The following is a 14,764-nucleotide window of genomic DNA, read 5'->3' as shown; positions in this document are numbered from 1 at the left end:
ATGGGAGTGACACAACTTTAAAAGTGTCAGGTATTCAAGTATAAAATCCAATGCAAATGCAAATAATCCCTCTTTGTCTCTGTGTAAACCCTGATGAAGAACTATGCCGATATGCTGCAGTGTATTTTTAATACTTCAAGCCCATTGAAATAAAGGCTGTTTACTTTTTTCAAACAACTTTGAGTGCCTGGACCTGTATTCTTCATGCCATTATTTCTGGACATAAGTATTCCTCTAATTTCTTAATGACTTAACGCTGTTGACCAAAACAAAAGGTTATACCATTCCCACACTTAATTTAAATGTGGTAACCATTTCTTACAGATCCCATTACTTGATACTAAATTAACATGAGATGTACTTTAACTATGTATACTACTTGATTTAATGAACCCTCCCCATGTTCAAATGGAAGAGTAAAGTCTAATGTAAAGTACCAGAGATCGCTGTTGTAATTATATTTGCATAGAGGTGATAAGATAAAGTTTCTTTGTGTAAAGTTTGATTTATGCCAAGATTATATTTTATCTTATTTTCTGAACAGAGCTCAACCATTGCAGCAATGCCTACCTCTGGTGTTTGTATGAACATCATCAATGCACGGCATCAGAAAAGTGGCCGTGGGACCATCACAAACCCCATTAGCTTCCTCAAACAAAACTACGAGCAGATGAAACAGTACTGCCTCAGCCGACGAGTAAGGTACATTGATGAGATGTTTCCCCCTGACAGTAACACCATTGGCCAAGGGTTACTGACACCTTCTGACCTGGATCGTGTGGTGTGGCTGAGACCAGCGGTGAGTGATGTGGTAGCTGAAAAGATGGGATTTAGCATCTATCCTACTAAGTGTTTTTCTGTCACTTTATTTTATTGTTAGCTTGTGTTAGCTTTTGAGTAGCACAAATTCTGATTGCCAACATTTTTTAAGGATAGAGAGGATAGAGATTATATCGCAATATTATTTTCTCACAGTTGAAATATTAAAACCTTCAACAATAACGTGTAAATAATTCCTCTGTTTCAGGATATAGTTTCCAATCCATCTTTTGTTGTTGATGGGGTCTCCAGATTTGACTTTGGTCAAGGCTATCTTGGTAGGAAACTGCTGTTTGTTTTACAGCAGTGTCATTAAGAGATGCCCACACCGCCAAGTGGCACAACTGCATCATCATGAAATTGCAGAAAACAGCACAACAAGGCCAAACAAGCCTAATGTAGTTCAGTTTCTAACATGTTCCCCCATGTTGTCACCGGCATGGGGTTGTGCTGTTATCGGTATCCAAAAACAGTTACAGCGCACTTATACAGGTACTGCATGTGACAAGCAATGACTTGTTGCATTGTAGCCAAGTAATTGTGTCTTAAATCACACGACAGACAGCTGTCAAGTAAAATAGTGATGTATCATCAAGTCAACTCTCTTACAAGCAAGTACCCAAACTCTTGTAAGGTCAACACATACACAAAAATGTATCGCACAGCTGCAACAGGGGTAATTATGTCCATTGCTCATTTTTTTAGCGTGTGACACATATGTCGCAGAGCACAGCCCTTTACAAGTTTTGAAGAAAACAATCCAAAATCCTCAATCCTCTACTTTAACAATTTTTTCAAGATTCAATAGTTGCTACTTGTCCTCTAGGTCTGTGGAACAGACTCTGAGCGACATAAAAAAAAAACTGTTTTACAATGTATTTTGCTTATTATATACATATTTTAATATGGAATTTTAATTTAATCAAAGCTCAATGAATCATGGTACCTCGAGATCAAAAGTTAACAAGTCAAGTCTGAAAGATAATCGTGGTTATGCACAGCAGTCTGAATTCCAGCATGTGGTTTAGAATGATCAGAAAAAGTAATGCTAGTGCATCAGTGTAATGATACTGAGAAGACATCCATGTTTTCAAACCTGTTTCCTGTGTTCATGGGACAGTAAGAACCTACAATAACCACTGTACCAGCGTGTATTCTGCCTTTTGGCTGTTTTAGCATACTTGAATGTTTCTTAGATGTAAACATGATTAAACAAATATTACTGTCTTGTCTGCTTAACATACTGTCCTGACAACTCAACGGTTCTATTTCACTTAGGAAACTGCTGGTTCCTTGCATCTATCGGAGCTCTGACATTCCAGGATTCAATATTAAAGCAAGTTGTTCCCCTTGAACAAAGTTTTAATGAGGACTACTGCGGGCTGTTCCACTTCAGGGTAAACATTGCTAACATCATCCAAAAAAATAGGTTTTGATCAATTATATACATCTCCTTTTGCTATAACCCTCTTCATATTGTCAACTATTCAGTTTTGGAGGTTTGGGAAATGGATGGATGTTATCATTGATGACAAGCTACCAACAGTTGATGGCAGATTAATCTTCGTCCAATCCAAAACTCTGACTGAGTTCTGGCCTGCTTTGCTGGAGAAAGCCTATGCCAAGTATGAAAAACAATGCATTTCTCAGTCACACAGTCCTCATAGTGATGTTGATCTTACTTTCTGAAAGCCTTTGAAGTAATTTAACACCTGCTGTCAGGGTGTGTGGTTCATACGCAGACATGACTGCTGGAACTCCTGCTGAGGCTTTGGTGGACTTCACTGGTGGTGTCCACATGTGCATCAACCTCACAGAACCTCCTCCGGACCTGTGGGAGCTGATGACAAGAGCTGGACAAAGTAATTCCCTGATGGGCTGTGGGACTCCTCAGGGGGTAAGCATTTATTTACAACACAAAACCACAGAGTTGACAGCATAACATCAAAGCATCTCAAGGCTTAGATAATCTAAGGTTGTCCTCGAGCAGTATCTCAGATGGAAATATTGATTGACCTGTCTAGCTTCCAACATTATTTCTTTTCATAGCAGGAAACTTAAATCATTATACAGTAGTTTGACTTCATTTACAGTTTGATCAATCCCTTCTATCGACTTCATATTCCAGTATAATCTACCTCAACGTAAAAAGCCAGCAGGGGCTGCCGAGGCTCAGTATCTCAGAAAATGATCTGTAGGGCATAAGAACAGGTCAACTGTATGTAATTACCTTTGGCATTTGACTAACCGCCTATGCCTGAAGGAAAAGATGAAGTCCTCCCAGCTGTAGTTAAAGTATTTGGTCGAGCGAGAGGGTGGGGTCAGGGTTTTCAAATTTTTCCAATAATGCATGAAACCATTTATTCAAGTCAATTCAGCCGTCACATCGAGAGTTCACATCATTTTCTTGTTGATGTCATCAATGTGGCCATTTCCCTTTTGATTTGAGGACACAATTTTCAGGCTTGTGCATTTAAATGGTTTTAAATGCACAAACCTTTGTTTAGTCCAAGGTTAATTTAGTTCGAGTCTAATGTTATTTGACAAGTGCAATTAAGTTTTTACTACATGGTGTTTGCTCATAAATTTCAGAACTATACCTTCAGGATATGTTGAGTCTATCAATGCCATTTCAGTCACATCTCTCTATACTGTATACCTCTATCTTGTAGAAAACATCTGCCAACAATGTGCTGCCAAATGGATTGGTCCAAGGCCATGCCTATGCTGTCACAGGTGTGAAACAGGTAACCAGTCATATTTACATTGAAGGCATGGCAGCATACGGACTTCTGTGTTTGTATAAATATCACTAATTTTTGGTCTGCTGCTCATTTCTCGTCAGTTTATGAGCCGAGGGAGACACGTTAACCTGGTGCGTTTGTGGAACCCCTGGGGCAAAACAGAGTGGAAAGGACAGTGGAGCGATAAGTAAGAATGACTACCCAGCAAATGTTTTATAAATATTCATAAAGATAGAAGTTACTTTATCCTCACCAAATAACATGTTACTGATGTTTTTAGTCTCACCTTTTTTTGTTTGTCACAAATGAAGGGATTGAGGATATCTGAAACCAGAGACAAGACACCTTTCTATTAAGTGTCTTTAATTAGCTTTAATACCTTGGAAGCAGTTTTATATATGTATTTATATTTATATCTTAATATATATCAATACATTCTTATGTTATGAGGGCAATCGTTGGTTCTATACCATCATTGTGAGGACATTTTGACAGTGTGAGGACATTTTGGCTTGTCCTCATAAATTATATTGACTTTTGAGGGTTAAGACTTGGTTTTAGGTTTAGGGTTAGGCATTTAGTTTTGATGGTTAGAGTTGGTTTAAGGGGCTAGGGAAAGCATTACGTCAATGAGTGTCCTCACAACTATAGAAAAGACACGTGAGTGTGTGTGTGTGTATGCATCTTTTTATATAATTCATAACTATGTTTCTTTCCTCCTCTCTCATTGTCAAACTGTTGCTAAAGTTCGCATTTGTGGCAAACTGTGAGTCTTCAGGATCGTGAAATGTGCCTTTCAGTGAAAGATGATGGAGAGTTTTGGTAAGGGTGATGTATGTTCTAATCAAAATTTAATTTCATTATTAAAATGGCAGAAAATGATAGTAAGTGCATTTGGGTAAAAATGATAAAAAACTAACTTATATATCTAAAAACAAGTAGAGTGTATCAGGCACTATGTTCATATACTCTCCGGCAGTACATTTTCGCTCAAGTGACTGCCGCAGAATAATGAATTTGTTCTCTTGTTGATCAAAGAGTTATTAAATACAAATTCTATCATACTTATAATTCAATGATAAGATCGACTAAGTTCATTTCTGATTTGGACAGGATGACACTGGAAGACTTCTGTGAGTTCTACAATGATCTTGACATCTGCTGCCTGTGTCCAGACTTCCTAGATGGAAGCTCCTCGTGCCATTGGAAGTCGTCATTCTATGAGGGCAGATGGGTTGCAGGAACCACGGCTGGAGGATGCATGCAGAACTTTGGTACTTTCCAAATATCTGTAGATAAGTTGTTTTTGCATTTTGCAGAGATACAGAGACAGTTTCACTGTTCTGCTCTGTACTTTCTAAAAGAGGCAAACATGACTCCAAATGGAAACTGTGAATAGTAAAACCAGAGACAAATGTGAGATGGAATACTATAACAGCAACAAGACTGAAAAATAGAGCTGGTTCTAATCATGTGTCAGATCACATTCCAAATTATTTAATGAACTTATAATCACCTTTCAAAATGTAGAAAGACATTTTTGACAAATGATCAAAATCTAAAGTCTATAATCAATTCCTTGGCGCACACCAGACTCCATATACACAAAACAGAATTTTGCAATCATGGATGAACTGGCTGCAATAAGTTTGTATTTGATGTTTTTGTCTCCTTAAATCTTCCAGAAAAATTCTCAACTAATCCACAGTATCGCATCAAGGTCTGCAAATTATTCAGTGAGTGTTCAGAGAACCAGGGGGAAAAAAACTTTCTGATGTCTCTCATGCAAATGCCCGACAAAAGGAACAGACGCCTGGTCGAAAATCTCCACATTGGACTCAACGTGTTTGAGGTAAGTTTAGTTTGTTTCTTGGTTTGTGTCACATTTGGATTAAACTTTAAATAGTTAATGCATTGAACTCAGTTGAAAGTAGTCACGTAAAGATGAACATTTAATAGTTCTGTGGGTTCAGCCATTACATGTGATCATGTTAAACGTACCAGTGGGAAATTATATTCTATTGTGTGCATTATCTTTATTTACTTCATAATGTCAAATGTTTTGTTTTATCCCAAACACAAACTTCATTTTCCTCTGGTTTCATCCAAGGTGACCGAAGAAGTAAGTTACATTTCTCACACATTGCCTGTCCATACAGGAGATTGAGCTGAGCTGCATAGAAATTAAACATCTGCTTATTATTGGCATTACAGTACCAGGCACACCAAGGGAGGTTCCCAGCCTCTTTCTTCGGCAGAAACAAAGTTGTGGCCAAAACTAAAACCTACTTGAACGCACGTGAGGTGACGGAGTTCGTCATGTTGAAGCCTGGTGAATACCTGATTGTGCCGTCCACCTACCATCCCAATGAGACTGCCTCCTTCATCCTGACCATCCTGTCCAAGGCCGAGACCGAAGTGCAGTAAGTCACTTAGATCCCACTCATTAGCTTTCAAGGTGTTGTAGATGTACAGTTTATCTGTATATGCCACATAGCATATCATACAATACATTACAACGGCATGTGCATATAAGTAAGTCCTCGACCAGTCTGAACACTATACATGCAAAGACCAAACTGATGTCAACGTTCAATCTAATGTCTGCTCCTTCTATTGTCTAATATTATGCTGCTTGCAAAAATGTTTGAGAATCTCTGAATGTTCTGGGGTGTTTCTCCTGGCAGCCAAGAGGAGCATGTTTGTCCTGTCTTGCTGGGTATACTTAAAACACTGCAGCAGTGAGCTCCTCCGCTCCCTTCACTGGCTACCAGTGGTTGCCGGCATCCGGTTCAAAACACTAGTACTTGCGTACAGTGGCGGCTGGTGACATTTTTTTTTGGGGGGGCGCACTTGGGCGGCGCGGTTTAAATAGCCCACCGCAATGAGAAAAAAAAACTGAGGTTTTGATTAGAATATTAAAAAAAACATAGCTTTATTTCAATAACATACAGTGCTCAACACTAGTATCCAACAACAATAACAATAACCTGTTACTTTGGGCATGACAGTTCAGAGCAGAATGGTAGGGACATAGGTAAGAGACATTGGGTAGGGTTTCAGAGATGAACAGAATAAAAAAGGTGCCCACACCCTCACACGAAAGAGGTTTAGAGCAGAAGAGACATAACATTTTACATTTGTTGTTTGTCAAGAGTAGGCCCTACTACTTGTAAAGAAACTTAGCCCTCCTCTCTTTCAAGCTGGCAAATCTCTCTATCACCTTCTGGTTAAAGTCAATCATGTCTGTGACAAGCCTTTTTTCCATTGAGAGCATGGCTAAGGCATTCAGTCTGTCCTGAGTCATTGTGTTCCTGAGAAAGGTTTTAACCCTTTTCAGTATTGAAAAACACCTCTCAGCCTCAGCAGTGGCCATGGGAGTTGTGATGATGATTTTAAGCAGTGTTTCTGTCTCTGAAAATACCTCAGAAAGGTTATTGTCTTTGAACAACTGGTAAAGATCCACAGCACCACGACAGGTTCGGAATTCTTCTGAGCCATAGATGAGGGTAAGCTCTGTCTTCAGCCTACTTCCATCGAGCACAGGATAGGCCTTCAATGTTGTGGCCAGAGCAACTTCAGGGAATGCATCGAGGTAGTGGTCAAACTGGGGGCTGTCCAGTAAGGTGGCACTGATGAGGTGGTCCTTGAAGGCAAAGCGTTCCTTGGTGTGTCCAAGTATGGTGTCGCATACCTACAGATAAATATAGAGAGAGACAGACAGATAAGGTGTGGGGCATTTAGATGCTAATAACCTTTGACTTCAACCATCTTGTCCTGGCTGCAGACAAAAGCCAACAATCAGAGTCTAACAGCTCTGGCTCTAGACACACAAAAGCCAGGAACTAGCCTGGTGCTATGAAACACACACACCCCCACTCCATGACACACAAAAGCCAGGAATTAGGTCTGATGGCTCATCAACATTTCGAATTGGTATTTTAGATAAAGTATAGTCTGATATGATATCCACACAAATCTCACAATTTCCAACATGTGTTCTGCTGTGGGAAAGACAAAACATTGAACTTTAACACAGGCATCTGCTGATTTTGACACTCACCTCTGTGGCAATCCTTTTAAGCTCATCTTGATCGATAGCCCGGCGCTTCCTCGGCTGCTCAGAGCCACTCCTGTGCTCCACCACCATTGCATGGACTGAATCTCTGTAAATAAAAATAATAATAATTTAAATATCACATTTGTCTTATTACTATGGTTAATGTAAAATAAGAATGTTATGACTAAGCTTACAGAATAATAACAATAATGAAATTACCTGATTTTTTGTATGTCCTCTTGGAACTGCTGGATGCAGCGATTTATATAGACTGAATCTATGTTTCTGTTCTGGAGCTTGGCATAGAGAATGTCCACGTGTGGCATTATCCGATGAAACAGTTTAAGGAAGAAGTTGAAATCAGGATCCTCCAGTAGCCTGATGTGGCCTCCTGCTTCGTGGCTGGTCTTGTCATCAAAGCCATCTGATGCTCGAATTCTTTCAAAGCAGTCAATGAGGTCATCTCTGTGCTCAAACACAGTATTGACGGCACGGCTGTGAAAGTTCCACCTCACATTGCTGGCCGTTGGCAGTCTACGGGCCACTGTTTTATCAAGGACAACGGTCCGCTTCGGGGATCTTGAAAAGAACGCAGCTAATCCACCCAAGTCAGAAAAAAAGTTCTTGACTTTAACAATGTGAGAGGTGGCCTGTTGCATTATAAGATTGAGCTGATGGGCATAGCAGTGGATATAGTGGGCAGTTGGGTAGTCGTCCTGGATTCTCTTCTGAACACCTGAAGAGGTACCCCTCATTACACTGGCACCGTCATATGCCTGGCAGATGAGTTTAACTTTCTGCTCACCTGGGAGGATGGCAGCAAGGCGTTCTTTTAATGCCATGGCAATGGTCGCTGCTGTAGCTGACTGCAGAGGGATGAACTCAAAGAATCTTTCCTCCAGGTTAGCACCATTTAAGTAGCGAAGCACAAGCACAAGCTGGGTTTGTGTGCTAATATCCGTGGTCTCATCTGCTTGGATCGATAGAAAATCGCTGCTTTGAATCTCGCTTATGATCTTTTCCCTAACAACAGCCAGCATACAGTCAAGAAGTTCATTCTGGACCGTTTTGGATGTTCCCTTGAACACAGTCGCGCTGTCGAGATGGTCTTTCAGTGCACCGTCGAGTGAGGCAACAACGTCCACCAAGCCACGAAATATCCCTGGGTTATCAGAGCTCTCGCTCTCATCATGACCACGCAGTGCCAACTCAAATGCACCACAGAACTTAATACAGTCTATAATTCTTGAGAGAATGTGCCTGTTCTTCCTTACTTCCTCATTGTGTTTACGGATGCCAATTCGGTACCTTTCGTCGAGCTGTTCCGCTATACTCAGTCTCCCAAAGAGACTTAGCTTCATGCTGTTAGTGAGATGGCAGCGAGACGATTCGTGTTTCTTGCATTTCTGGGTGAAGTGCTTTAGATCCCTCATCCCCGTTGTAGTCCAGAGTATTTCAGTCCCAGTACATTGGAACAACAAGCAGGGGAAACAAAAAAACGCATTACTCACTGCACAGCCCGCTAACCAGCTCCGGTTAGCATAAAGGCTGGAGGAGAAGCTCCGCTTGTAGGTTCTTCCGCGGTCAGTGCTTATCTGTTCAAGTTTTAAATCGGGACGGTCAGGTCCCATTTCTTTTAGTTTCTTTTTATCGACATCCGATCGTCGATTGAATGGTGTTCTGTGAATAGCTACAATAGAGTTTTCATTCGCCATACTCTCAGATTAAAACAAGTATCTGCTAAGTGCTAACTATGCTGCACCTGTAGATATGTGATGTGAGGGAATCACAAAAGGTCTCTGATTGGACAGTCCTGTTAGAAACCCTTTCATTGGCTGTGGGCGCAAGGTACGTGCGCCCATGGCTCGAACTGTCATCCGCCAATGAGAACTGTCCTTGCTCAAATGTTCCTGCCCCTTTTTTTGGCTTCCATAGACTTCCACTTGACCGGCGCCCACAGGGAGGAGTGGCTTCTCTCTCAGTGACGTTATCGTATGTTATCATTCAACGAATGGCAATATATTATATTTGGTCACATTTAAGTGGTTTTTGACAGGGGCTTACGGTCTCCGGCACACATTTAACGCTTTAAAACAGTACATTTCTTATTAAATTATTTGATATATAATGTTTTTTGACATGTCATTTTTTTTTTTTTTTTTTTTCATCTCAAAATTGTAGGGTGGGCGGCGCCCCAGCGCCCTGTATTGACGCACCGCCACTGCTTGCGTACCATGCTGTGAACGGATCAGGTCCAGTCTACATCCAGGACATAGGTCAAACGTTACACCCCAGCATGCTCACTCCGCTCTGTTTGTTACGGTTTAATGGAGGAGATGGACCCAGGATGCAGAGGTTATAACAAAAAGGTGTTTAATATACAAAAAAGGTCTTTAACAAGACAAAAACAAACAGTAACACTAACAGGTAAACTTCTGGTGACAAGGCGCACAGAGAACAAGGAAGCAGGAGAAGCTGGTCGAGACAGCAGTACAAAACAAACCTATAGAAGACTACGTGTAGAAACGAGTAGCACAACAACAAGTGCAAACCGACCAAGGGCTTGGAGAACACAGAGGCTTAAATAGACACAAGAGGGAAGGCAGGAGCAATTAACCACAGGTGAAACACATGAGGACTGTGAAGACAATCACCGAAAGGAAGTGAAGATAGAAACCACACACAAGGGACAGATACTACAAAATAAAACAGGAAACTGAAAATACACTGATGAGACTGAAATTAACAATCTAAAATGACAGGACACCACAGTGCTTCGGCTAATCGGTTCTCTGCTCCCTCACTGCAAGCTAAACACTCATTAAAATCCCGATTGTTTGCTGTCTTGGCTCCTAAATGGTGGAATGAGCTCCCCATGGACATCCGTACATCAGAAAGTTTACACATCTTTCGTCGAAAACTAAAAACACACCTCTTCCGACTATACCTTGAATAAAAAAAAAATATATATATATATATGAATATATCGGTCAGTGTGTGCACAAACCTACTCATTGTGGTAACCACACACTTGACCTTGTATTATCGTACGGTGTCGCAATTGAAAATTTAACAGTACTTCCGCGCAATCCAGTTCTATCAGACCATAATTTAATAACCTTTGATTTTTCAATAACTGAATATATGCCACTAATAAAAAATTCATTTTCTAGATGTCTACCTGATAGTGCTGTAGCTAAATTTAAGGAAATAATCCCAATTACATTTAAACCCGTATTAGCAGTAGATATAAACAACAAATTCTTTAAAACCCTGAGCTCCATTGAGATCGACCACCTCGTCGATAGCTCTGCAGACTCATTACGATTAACATTAGACTCAATAGCGCCTCTAAAAAAGAAAAATGTCAAACATAGTAAATTAGCTCCGTGGTATAATTCCCAGACAAATGAGTTAAAACAATTATCAAGAAAACTAGAAAGGAAGTGGCGCTCCAGCAACAATGTTGAAAACCTCATAGACTGGAAGAATAGTGTTAAAGAATATAAAAAGGCTCTCCACAAAGTAAGAGCCGCCTACTATTCAAAACTAATAGAAGAGAATAAAAATAACCCCAGGTTTCTCTTCTGCACTGTAGCCAGGCTGACAGAGAGTCACACCTCCACCGAACCCAGTATTCCTCCATCCCTAAATAGCAATATCTTTATGACCTTTTTTAATGATAAAATTCAAACTATTAGAAATAAAATCAACCATCTCCTGCCCTCAATTGGCACTAATACCCTCCCAACAACAGAGATCTCAGAAACGGCTGAGAATCCTACCCATTACTTAGACAGCTTCTCTCTGATCACCCGTGATCAGTTTACCAAATTAATCTCAGGTTCTAAACCAACAACCTGTATCTTAGATCCCATTCCTACCAACTTACTTAAAGACATTCTGCCCCTAATTGATAGTTCGTTACTTAACATTATCAATCTGTCATTATCATCAGGTTATGTACCACAGTCTTTTAAAATAGCTGTCATCAAACCCCTACTCAAAAAACCCACCCTAGACCCAGAGGTTTTAGCCAATTACAGACCAATATCTAACCTCTCCTTCATTTCTAAAATCTTAGAAAAAGTGGTAGCCAATCAGCTGTGTGAGTTTCTCCAGGAAAATAATATATATGAAGACTTTCAATCGGGGTTTAGAGCCAATCACAGTACAGAGACAGCCTTGGCAAAAGTCACTAATGACCTTTTAATAGCCTCAGATCAGGGACTTGTGTCTGTCCTCGTTCTGTTAGATCTCAGTGCAGCATTCGACACAATTGACCATCAAATTTTATTACAAAGACTAAAACAGTTAATTAACATTAATGGAACCGCCCTTAACTGGTTTAAATCGTATTTTTCTGATCGCTCCCAATTTGTGCAAATTAATGATGAGTCATCTGTGCGCACCAAAGTTAATCATGGTGTTCCACAGGGCTCTGTGCTCGGCCCAATTTTATTCTCATTATATATGCTTCCACTAGGAAACATTATCAGGACACACTCGGTAAATTTCCACTGCTATGCGGATGACACCCAGTTATATTTGTCAATAAAACCTGAACAAAGTAATCAATTAACTAAACTTCGAACATGTCTCAAGGACATAAAAACCTGGATGACCCGCAATTTTCTCTTATTAAACTCAGACAAAACAGAGGTTATAATACTTGGCCCCAAACACCTTAGAGATGCATTATCTAATGATATAGCTGCGCTAGACGACATTGCCCTTGCTTCCAATGAAACAGTCAGGAACTTGGGAGTGATCTTCGATCCTGATTTATCCTTTAATAGTCACTTAAAACAAATTTCTAGGACCGCTTTTTTCCACTTGCGTAATATTTCAAAAATTAGACATGTCCTTTCACAAAAAGATGCAGAAAAACTAGTCCACGCCTTTGTTACATCGAGACTGGACTATTGTAATTCATTATTATCAGGCTCCAGCAGGAAGTCGTTAAAGACTCTACAGCTTGTCCAAAATGCTGCAGCACGTGTCCTGACGAGAACAAAGAGAAGAGAGCACATTTCTCCAATATTAGCATCGCTACACTGGCTTCCAGTTAAATCTAGAATAGAATTTAAAATTCTCCTCCTCACCTTCAAGGCCCTTAATAATATAGCGCCTTTATACCTTAAAGAACTGTTAATACCTTATAAACCCACTAGAGCACTCCGCTCCCAGAATTCAAGCCTACTTGTCGTCCCTAAATTCTCTAAAAGTAGAGTAGGAGCCAGAGCTTTTAGCCATCAAGCCCCTCGGCTGTGGAATAATCTACCACTTTCAGTTCGGGAGGCAGTCACCATCTGTTCGTTTAAAAGTAGGCTCAAAACCTTTCTTTTTGATAAAGCTTATAGTTAGAGCTAATTAGTGCGCCAGAACGTTACTTGTTCTATTTTATGACACATGACACACGGAGCTTCTCTTTCCAGCTTCTCCTTCCTCTTCTCCATCCCTATCCCCCTTCCCCGGAATCCCTTTGCTTTATCACCCGCAGATCCAGGGCCTCTGTGGCCGCACCATGGATTACGGTTTGTGGATCGCGCACCGGGGGTCGCGGTGTTGGATCCAGTGTGGCGGATTCTGAGTCATGTGGGCTGATCGTGGTGCTGGTGGCGGACCCTGTGTCGCGTTGGCATTGGGCACGGGCGGTGGACCAGGACCGCAGTGGTGGCTTGTGATGGGTCCTCCTGGTGGGCGGCGGTGGACGGTGACTGAGGACTGAAGTGGCGTCTGGTCTGGATGGTGGATCGTGGTCTAGATGGTTGCTGAGCATGGACTGTGCTTCATCAATGCTGCTAGAGACTTTGATTATTGCTGATGTTCTCCTGCACGTGGCATCTATTGCACTTCTGTCCGTCCTGGGAGAGGGATCCCTCACATGTGGCTCTCTCTGAGGTTTCTACATATTTTTACCCTGTTAAAAGGGTTTTTTGTAGTTTTTCCTTACTCTTGCTGAGGGTTAAGGACAGAGGATGTCACACCCTGTTAAAGCCCTATGAGATGAATTGTAATTTGTGAATATGGGCTATACAAATAAAATTTGATTGATTGATTGATATATACTAACAACTTTTTGAAACTAACACTTTAGTAGCACTTAAATGGCACTTACTTATAGCACTTTGTAGTCTGCTTTATTTTGAAGAAATTGTACTTTCTTGATTCTTATCGTCCTGGGTCTTTACCCTAGGGGCTAAATCCATTTATTGTAAGTCGCTTTGGATAAAAGCGTCAGCTAAATGAAATGTAATATAATAAAAAATAAAGTGAATGAAGTCATTGGACTCAAAGAATATTGGTCAAATATTAAGTAAGATATATAGTAAGAATTCTGGAGAATTCTCTATGCTAAATAAAAGATTATTTGGCAATCTCGTGACCGAAAAGAAAACTGCATTTTTTTCCTCATTGTAGGAGCCATTTTTTATGTTGTGTAGGTATTTACTTTTCCACAAGGGTGCAGTATTGTTTCTGTTCCTTTCTTTTACCCCAGAATCTGCCCCAGCTGTTAGAGATCAGGAGAGCTGATTAGTTTGAGTGGAGTGGTGGTGGGAGAGACACAGTTTTTACACGACAGCCAGAGAATCAATAGAAGCTTTTTGTTTGTCAACTTGCCTTATCCTTTTTGTTGAAATAAACGGGAACCTCACCCAAAGACATCATAACCTTCGCAACGTTTCTTTTTTATTCACTCTGGAATCGAGTTAAGAACCATCCCAAACCACCATCATGTGACAAGTTAGGTTTTTTGAATAGTCACCACACAAGTAAAAACTGTTTGCCCTGGATGGAGGACAAGTAAGGAGCTTTGCCTTGGATGGAAAGAGGCTGCTGTGTGGATCAAGAGGAGGCCATGGAGCTTGCAATAGTGATGGTGAGATGAAGCTTCATGAAGCTTTGAAGCTTTCCATCCAATTGGTTCGCTCATGGGCCGAAGCTTCATGGTGCTTCATTTGCTCTACTGCGCCATCAAGTGGACATTAAATGTAATGTAATTATAATGAAACCATGGCTTTGGTGTGTGAAGCTTTGAATTGAATAAACGAATTAATGATGTTTGTGATGCCAATACACGAACACGTACAAAATGGATAACAGTTAATTTATTTTTATTTAAAAACAACAGCTTCTC

General features: G+C 40.5%; 2 protein-coding genes across 2 annotated transcripts in view; one reads left to right on the top strand and one right to left on the bottom strand.

Annotated features, from left to right (window-relative positions):
• The first annotated feature begins 562 nt into the window (after window positions 1-562).
• The window catches only part of LOC133961403 (calpain-1 catalytic subunit-like), a 30,943-nt gene continuing 16,741 nt past the window's right edge, over window positions 563-14,764 (top strand). Inside the window, exons 1-12 of the mRNA XM_062396492.1 lie at window positions 563-799; window positions 1,028-1,097; window positions 2,098-2,216; window positions 2,311-2,444; window positions 2,542-2,716; window positions 3,492-3,566; window positions 3,665-3,750; window positions 4,311-4,385; window positions 4,677-4,837; window positions 5,249-5,415; window positions 5,674-5,685; window positions 5,778-5,986. Coding sequence (XP_062252476.1) covers window positions 563-799; window positions 1,028-1,097; window positions 2,098-2,216; window positions 2,311-2,444; window positions 2,542-2,716; window positions 3,492-3,566; window positions 3,665-3,750; window positions 4,311-4,385; window positions 4,677-4,837; window positions 5,249-5,415; window positions 5,674-5,685; window positions 5,778-5,986 — 1,520 coding nt within the window. The remainder of the gene's footprint in view (window positions 800-1,027; window positions 1,098-2,097; window positions 2,217-2,310; window positions 2,445-2,541; window positions 2,717-3,491; window positions 3,567-3,664; window positions 3,751-4,310; window positions 4,386-4,676; window positions 4,838-5,248; window positions 5,416-5,673; window positions 5,686-5,777; window positions 5,987-14,764) is intronic.
• Window positions 6,482-9,229, bottom strand: LOC133961402 (zinc finger MYM-type protein 1-like). The gene is made up of 3 exons (XM_062396491.1): window positions 7,843-9,229; window positions 7,627-7,729; window positions 6,482-7,257 (listed from the first exon to the last, which is right to left on the bottom strand). The coding sequence occupies exons 1-3, from the start codon at window positions 9,054-9,056 to the stop codon at window positions 6,730-6,732; spliced, it is 1,845 nt and encodes a 614-aa protein (XP_062252475.1). The 5' UTR covers window positions 9,057-9,229; the 3' UTR covers window positions 6,482-6,729.

The sequence above is a fragment of the Platichthys flesus genome, chromosome 10 (genome assembly GCF_949316205.1).
Source record: "Platichthys flesus chromosome 10, fPlaFle2.1, whole genome shotgun sequence".
In the NCBI taxonomy this organism is placed as follows: domain Eukaryota; kingdom Metazoa; phylum Chordata; class Actinopteri; order Pleuronectiformes; family Pleuronectidae; genus Platichthys; species Platichthys flesus.
Note: the sequence above shows the minus strand (reverse complement) of the source record. Positions and strands in the feature narration are given on the sequence as shown.

Coding starts and splice junctions, on each gene's coding strand:
- LOC133961402 (XM_062396491.1), bottom strand. CDS start 9,056: ATGAGGGATCTAAAGCACTTCACCCAGAAATGCAAGAAACACGAATCG. Junction 7,730..7,842: donor GAGGACATACAAAAAATCAG/GTAATTTCATTA, acceptor TTTTATTTACAG/AGATTCAGTCCATGCAATGG. Junction 7,258..7,626: donor TTAAAAGGATTGCCACAGAG/GTGAGTGTCAAA, acceptor ATTTATCTGTAG/GTATGCGACACCATACTTGG.